This window comes from Solanum lycopersicum, chromosome 7 (assembly GCF_036512215.1).
Source record: "Solanum lycopersicum chromosome 7, SLM_r2.1".
NCBI classification, from domain to species: Eukaryota; Viridiplantae; Streptophyta; class Magnoliopsida; order Solanales; family Solanaceae; genus Solanum; species Solanum lycopersicum.
The window spans coordinates 16,572,756-16,581,683 of record NC_090806.1 but is presented as its reverse complement, the minus strand read 5'-3'; the positions used below and the strand labels follow the sequence as shown (position 1 = coordinate 16,581,683).

General features: G+C 31.3%; 1 protein-coding gene across 1 annotated transcript; it reads right to left on the bottom strand.

The window, feature by feature from the left end:
- Positions 1-1,150: 1,150 nt before the first annotated feature.
- TPx1 (thioredoxin peroxidase 1) lies at positions 1,151-6,582 on the bottom strand. Its single transcript, NM_001247242.1, has 3 exons — positions 6,382-6,582; positions 6,223-6,302; positions 1,151-1,674 (listed from the first exon to the last, which is right to left on the bottom strand). Exons 1-3 carry the CDS (start codon positions 6,534-6,536, stop codon positions 1,421-1,423), a joined length of 489 nt encoding a protein of 162 aa, NP_001234171.1. The 5' UTR covers positions 6,537-6,582; the 3' UTR covers positions 1,151-1,420.
- Positions 6,583-8,928: the final 2,346 nt, after the last annotated feature.

Here is an 8,928-nt window from a genome sequence, read left to right as displayed (position 1 = left end):
GGGTATTTTAGATCCTTCTTCATTGTATAATTAATCGTCAAAATGATTTTCTAGAAAAAATCTGATTTTCACAAAAAAAAAAAATTATTTCATGGTTGGGCTAGAAATTCATTTTATTCATTTTTAAAAAGTTTATTTATATTTATTTGATTATAATAATAATGTGAGAAATACTTATACCCAAATGGGTCATACTAGTTCAACTTGTGACTACATGAATTTTCAACTAAAAAAAAAAAGGAAAAATTGTATATAATGTCAAACTATTAATTCAAATTAAATGGTATAACCACACTAAGATTTAATTGTGCCATGTAACAAATTGTTTGTCATTCGCCTCTCTCTAAAACTCTCGCTTGCCACCCTCACTCTCTTGCTCACTCCCTTTGTCGCTGTCTCTCTCGCTTTATACAATCAGAAATTTATAAATTGTGTTTCTGTTTGTATAAAGCGAGAGAAAATTATTACAAACATGCAAATACATATATTTTCGTCCGATATCCTTATAATTATACAATACAAACATACCCCTTCCCAGTTCTCTTTTGTCTTTCTCTCTTTCTCGTTTTATACAAACACAAATTATACAAAATACAATGTATAATTTAGGTTTGTGTAAAGCGAGAGAGAGAGAGAGAGAGAATATTGTTTGATATACAAACGTTTTATTTTGATTCAATTGTATATAAATTCAAATTTTATATAGATATACAAATAGATGAAATTGAATTGAGTGGATGTCAACGATTTATGCAAACGAGAGACTGGCAGTCACTATACAAATAGACTGGCGGCGAAATTATACAAATCTAAAAAAGGAGCCAGCGAATTATACAATTTGCTTCTTTTGTATATATGTGTTGCGAAATAACCTAGTCATATTTGCTATGGAGCAATTATGTAAATTTTTTTATAACATACAAATATGAATTTTGTGTTTGCTATGTGAAAGTAGCTCCCAAAAAATTGGTTCCATCTCTTCTATTTTCCGTTCCCATACCCCTCAAAAATATAATTTTAAAAAAGTAAGCATGATTGAAATACTATATAGTTCCTACTTGAATTTCAGTCCTCATGAAAAATAACAAAAGATTTAGCCAATTTTTACATGTATAGCCTTAAGTTAAGCCTTAATTTGTGAACAAGATACTGTTGCAAATTGAGTGAATAATTTGCGAGATCTCAGTATTTTTTTTTTTAGTTACAACGCTACTGTCCACACCTCACCCCAGAGTAATTTTACATATTGCCAGTTTCTTTGCCTCCAACACATTAGTAAAGCAAGAAATTCTTATTTCCACAAAGCATTCTTCATACAAAGTTTGATATTAGCGACTACAGATATATCAAAAACATTATTGGCATAGATTCTAGAAGCTCATTGTAGAGCCAGAACACTTGGGAGGCAGTAGTGATAAGCTTAAAGAGCATTGACGATTTCATCAGCACCGGAGACCGTGAACTCCCCTCCAGATTCAATGTTAGCTACTTTCACCTCAAGGTCATCAACCAAAAGAGCATACCTTCGTGATCGAACACCAAGCCCCTTATCCGACAGATCAAGCTCCAGCCCAAGGGCATGGGTGTATTTTCCAGCTCCATCAGCAAGAAATTTTACATGTTTGTTCTCAGGGTAAGTTTTTGCCCAGGCCTTCATCACAAAGGGGTCATTGACTGCACAAGTAATGCAAACATGGAATAAGATATCATGATGGGGTACACACATCTAATGGGTAGTTGCACACTTGTACAAGGCTGGTTATGAATAAAGTTCCATATTAATCGTGCATACTTGATGTGATAATACATTAATTAAATGTAATATTTCAGCATATACATAAATATGTCTTACTTAGGGGTGGCAAAATTAACTCAAACCTGTCTAACCTAAGCAGCAGTGATTCTACAGGTTGGGTCATCACATGTTTTGAGTTGACTCAACGTGTTGTAACCCAAACTAACCCATCTTCTACATGGGTCATTTTGAGTCAATAATCAACTCATAAACTGAATAGCAATGTAACAACATTCAGCTTCAGCAAAGGTGAACAACATCCAATGGATCTACTGCTTTTGCTTTCTGTAAGCTCTATCACTATATGATTGATGAAAAAGGTAAGTTGTTCTTTTACATAGTACACTTTTTTGTGAAATTGTTCGAACACAGAACTGATTTTGGGTTTTTGTTCATCATCTGAACTTGGGTATTATGGTATGGATACAATTTATTTGTTTTTTAAAAGTAAATATATATTTTATTCAGATACAGCTCTCTGGAATTTTAGTTCTATCTTTATTTAAAAGTGAAAGTCATGTGGAATTAGTGGTAGATCAAATTAGTTTAACAAACTTAAGGACATCTTATCACTGTATTATCTACTTGGGCAGGTTAGGTTATAACCTGCAATTTAACCCATTTTAACCCAACCCATTTGGGACCCAAATAAATTTTGAGCCTGTTGGGTTATGAGTTGTGACCCATTCACTAACCTAACCCATTTTGACCCACCAAAACTTGACTCAGCCCACACATATGCCACCCCTATTCTTACTCATATTTTGATATGTGGATTACTTGGACTATATTAGTGCACTTCATTATCTATAATAACTGCACATGTTTATTTTTAGAAAGTACTTTCGTATCAAGACCTCACCTCTATTTCCTTGGGCACAATTCGTGATATTATTGAGTAATTCCCGTACTCACCCCTCACTTTTTTTCCCAATGAGCATATTTAAATTTGAGCACCTATGAACCATGCGAGAGGGTTCAAGAGTTGGTTATAGTTGCAGTGGACAGTGGTGAGATATCAACTTTCTTCGCCGATGGCTAAAGTTGCTAACTTTACTATACAATTCTTTTCGGACAGTGATGTATTATTCGGCTCATAGTAGCTCATGATTCAGTTTGTACTCAATCTTGAGGATTATTTTTGGTATTTTTGCCTTGTGGCTTGTATCACTTGTGAATTTTATCTACACGATTCCCTTGTTTAGACTATTTTTTTGTGCGGAACCTAAGTGATGTGAAAAAAGACGAAGTTGACCAAAATAATGGGCAAAAATTTAAGTTTCTTAAAACTACCTATAGTACACTAATCTGGTGCGCTATATAATCCCCATTAACGGACCAAGCCTAAACGGTTGTCAAGGTTAATGAAGCGATATAGTTAACTAACTTCATACGCTACATAACTCCTAAAACATTACTCCAACACTTAGTTATTAGGGATGTTTAGCAAGTTCGTAGTTATTTTGTTTAAAACAACTAACTAATACCTTATTAAGTAATCATAAACTACCAATTAACTAATCTTAAGCTCTATAATATAGCACACTTAACTAATCTCGGTGATGATCCCTAGTGCTATCTTTGGGTGTTTACAGACAGAGAGGAACAAAATATGTTTTTGATGGAGTTTCAACTTCTAGAGATCTTTTGTGAGACAAATGTCCAGTTGGCTTTTTAAGTTGGTCCAAATCGACTCCTATAAATAATTCTTGATGCCTTTTAATGAAGGTGAAATGGTCTAATAGACCTTATTACTTATATGTGTTTGTATTCTGAACTCTTCTACTTGACTATTTGTCAACTGAACTCTTCAATCAATGAAACTCTATGACCGTTGACTAAGCTTATGTGGCAATTTAATTATTGAGTTAACACAAATATGTCAAGTCACGCATAGAAGGAGCGCAAAACATCAAATTTTAGACAAAAAATAATTTTTTTCTTTTTAAAAATACATAAAAAGATAAAAAGTAATAAAATTAACTTCTTCTTTTTTTCAGTTCTTTCTTCTTTAATTTCCCACCCTACCCATGATCTGTCCCCATTTTTTTTCTTTCTACTCTCAAACCCCATTTCTCTTCTTTCTCCCCTTTCCGGTCCTTTTCAATTTTTTGTTTCTCTCTTCTTCTTTTTTCAAATTTTCTTTCTTTCGGGAATAGAAACGAAATTGCATTGTTGTAGATCTATATTTTCCTTTTATTTTTGGAGTAATTTATAACCCATAAAGTGATAAAAATTCCACAATCTTGGAAGATGAAAAGTGATTGTTGAAAATTTTTTGTGAAATTAGGTGAAATTTGTTATGTAAAATTGTGTACAAATAATATTTTAGAGTATATTGATGTATTTTTATGGTTATTTATTAACATTAATGGGAAAAGAGATTTATGGTGGATACGATTAAAAGTTGTGAATGAAAGAAATTTTGAAAAAAAAATAGAATGATAATTGTTAGTTACTTTAGGAATGTAATGATACTAGTGAAAATGGAAGGTTGTGGTAGTATCTCTAATGTAAAAAGATGGGGAGAGGTGGAGGGATGAAAGAGGAATGAAGTGAAAAAGAAAGAAAAATTAGATTTTTTTTAAAAAAAAAATCATAATAAGTGAAGTGTCATTTAAAATGTGATGTGGACGATGATATGTCATTTTTGTCAAGTGTTTGAAGTTCACACACAGCGAAACTGCGAAAGGGATTTAAAATGCTTAGTTTCACCGAGTTAAAGAGTTCAATTGACAAATGATGAAATAGAATGGTCCATAATACAAACTCACACAAGTACAAGAGTCTATCATACCATTCCGCCTTGAATCCACTTACCTCATCCCAAGAAACACCTAAACCTACCAAAAGAAATCTAGTGTTGACTAATATTTTGTGAGTTATAAACAAAAAATAACGAAGTCCACGAGTTATATCTGTCCATTGACCTACTAGACAGATATCGAGGAGTGGTAGGCTAATGAGGTAATAAAGCACACTAAATTAATGCACGATATGTACCTTCGGAACCTTCAGCTTTGCTCATTATTTCGGCAACTTCGTTTTGGTTCTCTTCACTTAGATTCCAGACCCTTTTTTAAAAATTTTTGTAACATTTGTATTTCACATAGTACTTAGGTAGTACTGAAAAACCATATTTACGAAAGCAGAAAGGAAGTATAATCTACCCAAAAAACTAAACCAAATCTAAATGGATCCTAAAACATCTATGATTGACTCAGTTTCATTGGAGTAGACATTTGTACACCAAAAGCAGAACAACAAAATACACTTAAGCTTAACTTCCTGCAGGTTATTGTTCCTATTCTCAAAACATCTCTCGTTTCTCTCCCTCGATTCCAGACCCATTTTAATGTCTTATTGGGAATATTGATGTTGTTCTGAATTGCTTAGTTCGCTCAACATGGAACATTGAAACCAATCACGTGGTTTACTCAACATGGGACATTGAATACCAATCAAACTTTTTAATTTTGACAGTGAGACCAAGAAGGCACCACTCTTCTGGCAATTCACATAGCAATCATGACATTTGACAAATATAGTCCTCGGGAAAAGGTGGTAGTGGCAATAAGATATGATCAATTAACTCTGCTTATGGGGAGGAACTGACGTATCAAGACGTGCTAATCTGACAATCCTAATTGGCCCAACTTTTAACTCAACAAGCTAGCTCAGGATTCAAATATACTCATATTTCGCTTGCTATCTACACACACCTACACTCTTTTCCCCGCCATTACATATAAATTGCAAAAGATATCAGCAGAGTAAAACAAATAGTGAGAAAAGAAAGTTGTCCCTACTTCTGAGCCTTCTAACTGTGCTTTTTTCCCTCTAAATTATGCAACAAATGAAGAGTGGAAAATTTGCAGAACTCCACATTAAGCTCACATAAAGAAAAAAGGTGAAGAAGACATGAAGCATGACGGTGGTTACACAGTGGTAAACTAGACAGTGAGGGTAGTTTTTTAAGAACAATAAGAAGAGCATTAACTCCCGAGAGTTTCAAGTTTCAACCCACCTCAGAACAAATTCTCAACTCCTTGTGCTTATTGCTACGAGTAAAGTAATGAAAAATCATATATTGTTTTCCGTAGCTTTAAAATGCAATGAGGATTGAATTTTGTATTTTTCAAACCAAGAAGAAAAAGAAATACAAAGCTTCCAGTCATTCTTATCAGCTTTAGTTCATTTTAAGACTCTTAACAAGTTTTATTGAGAACTTCATTGGCGGTATCTGCCATATAACCACGTGAAATCTTTCCAAAAGATATATACTCTGCAAAAGAGCCTAAACTCAAACCATAGGAACTTTCAATCGCTAAGAAGCTTTCTCAGATCTTAAAGGTAAATGTTTACTGATCGCTAATAAGTTAAACAACGAAATAAAAAAATTAAATATAGATGGAGAAGAAAGATACCACTGATGCAGAGGATTTCATCGACACCCTTTGACTTCAACTCAGCAGCCTTTTCAATAAAGCCAGGCACATGCTTCATGCTGAATACAACATTTCATAGTTAAATATCATAGATCGGATTCACCATTCGTTAGAAAAAAGGATAAAATTAATTAGAACCTGCAAGTGGGAGTGAAAGCTCCGGGAACGGCGAAGATGATGACCTTCTTGCCCTTAGCAAGTGAGTATACTGAGACGGTCTGCATCTGATCTTGCTCGTCGAAGTAAGATACGGTACCATCGGGGATGACGTCACCAACGGCGATTGGAGCCATTTTTCTGCTACTTAGGTTGACACGAGATTGCACAGTGATGACAGATTTGTGTTGAGCTTCCTGCGAAGGTGAAGGGCCAATAATATATATTAATAAGTTTTGAGGTCCGTGGGATTTATATATATAAATATTAAATTATAATGGGCGAAGGATAAATATACTCGCAAGTGGTACACAAATATATCATCCGTCATATTATTATTGTAAATGACTAAATAGCATGTAGATATTTTTGTTATAATTTTGGAAAAGATTAAATAGGAATATATGATGTAATTTTATTTACGATTTAATATTTAATAAATATAAAATTGATAGGATTAAAATTATAACACATGTATATTTATTTATATATTCTATTTTTTAAATAATAAAAGTATCGATATCAAAAATTATGATGAAAGATATTTATATATTTATATATATATATATGTATATATGTGTATATATATATATATCATTTCTCCCTATCATAATTAAAGCTAAGTGGATTTGGTAAAAATTAGATAATACATAACTTATTTACTATATTTTCTAAAATTTCTTTCTTGGTGAAAAAATTACAAATTATTTTATTTTAAGTGATATATTTATTTCAGTTATATATATCATTTTACGATGTATTAGGACGTACGTCGAGATATTACTTACGAATGTATCAATACATTATTTTATGAAATGTATCAGGACGTTGAGTGATCTGTTCAAATTTGAGCCGCAATGTATTGAAATCTCGAGGGGTGTTTCTGAAACTGAGACGCAATGTATTGGGACGTTTTGAATTGTATTCGAATTCTACTACACGATGTATCATTCAAATACGACACTTTATGCAATGTATCAGGATGTTGTTTGATATATCCAAAATTGAGATTCGATATCAAAACGTCGAGAGATGTTGCTGAAACTGAGACGCAATGTATCTCAGGACTTTTGAATGTATCTGAACTCCATCAAATTTTATTTTTTTTATAATTTGGAAAAAAAGAAAAATATGACATAATTAGCTTTTAACACTAAAATTTGTATAAAATCTACTTTAATATTTCATGGACGCGACTCACTTTTTTTAAATTAGAAATTTAACATATTTATTTATTTTATTTTTGATTATAATAATTTATAATTTATATCCATAATTTAAAATGATTATATTAAATTACATCATAAAGGGTCAGAGTATAGAAGTTATCAAGTCCGGCTAAAGTTGATAGGCATTTGGTTGACGATTTCAAATGGATATGTACAGTAGTAGTTATAGGTTGGACGGCAGCTTCTTCCGTCATCTAAAAGACTTGTTTGGCAGGCAGTAAATTTTACTTTCTTTTTTCAATAATGATTACTTTATTTATTATATATAAAAATGATTATATATCTATAAAATTTCAACCGTAATTTAAAGTTGTATTCTAAATTTGTAGAAAACACTCAAAATCTCTTCACTTTTATTATATATTTTTTTCAAATTTTATCCTGAATCTTTTATATTTTTAAAAATAACTCAATTTGGAAATATATTTCATGTTTAAATCATATTATATATATATATATATATATATATATATTAAAGTATTTTTGAACAGCTAGAGGTGTATATAAATTGAATTGGTTTGGATTTTTTTATATACCAACTCAAATTATTTGTGTTGGATTTCTAAATCTAGAAACCAAATCAAATCAATAAAATCAGGCTTTTTCATCCTTTTTTTTTCTTTCAAATTTTAGGATTTTCTCGAAAAAGTATTCATACAAATATTAATTTGTGCTTTAAATTTTTTTTTAGTCCTACAAAAATATGATATGAGTGATGACATTAAAATATCTAATAAAAAAATATTTAAGTCGCATAAAATAAATATTACAAATAAATAAGTTCTAATGAGAATTATCATAATTTTAAAATACAATAAATTACACTAAAACAAATCTAATTAGCATAATTAACATGACTAAGTATTAATGACAAACTAAACTTAGAGTATATTCTAATTATATAAATCATTGTAAAACTAAAGAAAAATACTCAACGTTATAGTTATTTTCACTGTTGACTTGAATTTTTTTTGATAGTCTTAGAGCCTGTTTGGCTCAGCTTAAAAGCTGGTCAAACTGACTTAAAAACTGGTTTTTGACTTATTTAGCTGTTTGACAATACTCAAAATAACTTATTTTAAGTTAAAAAAAAAACTTATTTTAAGCCAAAAGTTATAAGTTGGGGTAGGGGTGCTTTTTTTTCCCAGTTTATAAGCTGTTTTATGTTGACCACATTTTTACCTTTTGCCTTTAATATTTTTATACAATCTCCAAATCACCCACATAACCCTAACATCTCTTTCTTCTATTTTTCCCTTTTCACGTGTGGATGATAGACAATTACTATTACTAATGAATG

Bases quoted from the DNA above. Each gene is read 5' to 3' on its own strand.
- TPx1 (NM_001247242.1), bottom strand. From the start codon at position 6,536: ATGGCTCCAATCGCCGTTGGTGACGTCATCCCCGATGGTACCGTATCT. The intron at 6,303-6,381 runs GTTCTAATTAAT...TGTTGTATTCAG, and splicing joins GCTTTCACTCCCACTTGCAG to CATGAAGCATGTGCCTGGCT. The intron at 1,675-6,222 runs GTATCTTTCTTC...TTACTTGTGCAG, and splicing joins TGAAATCCTCTGCATCAGTG to TCAATGACCCCTTTGTGATG.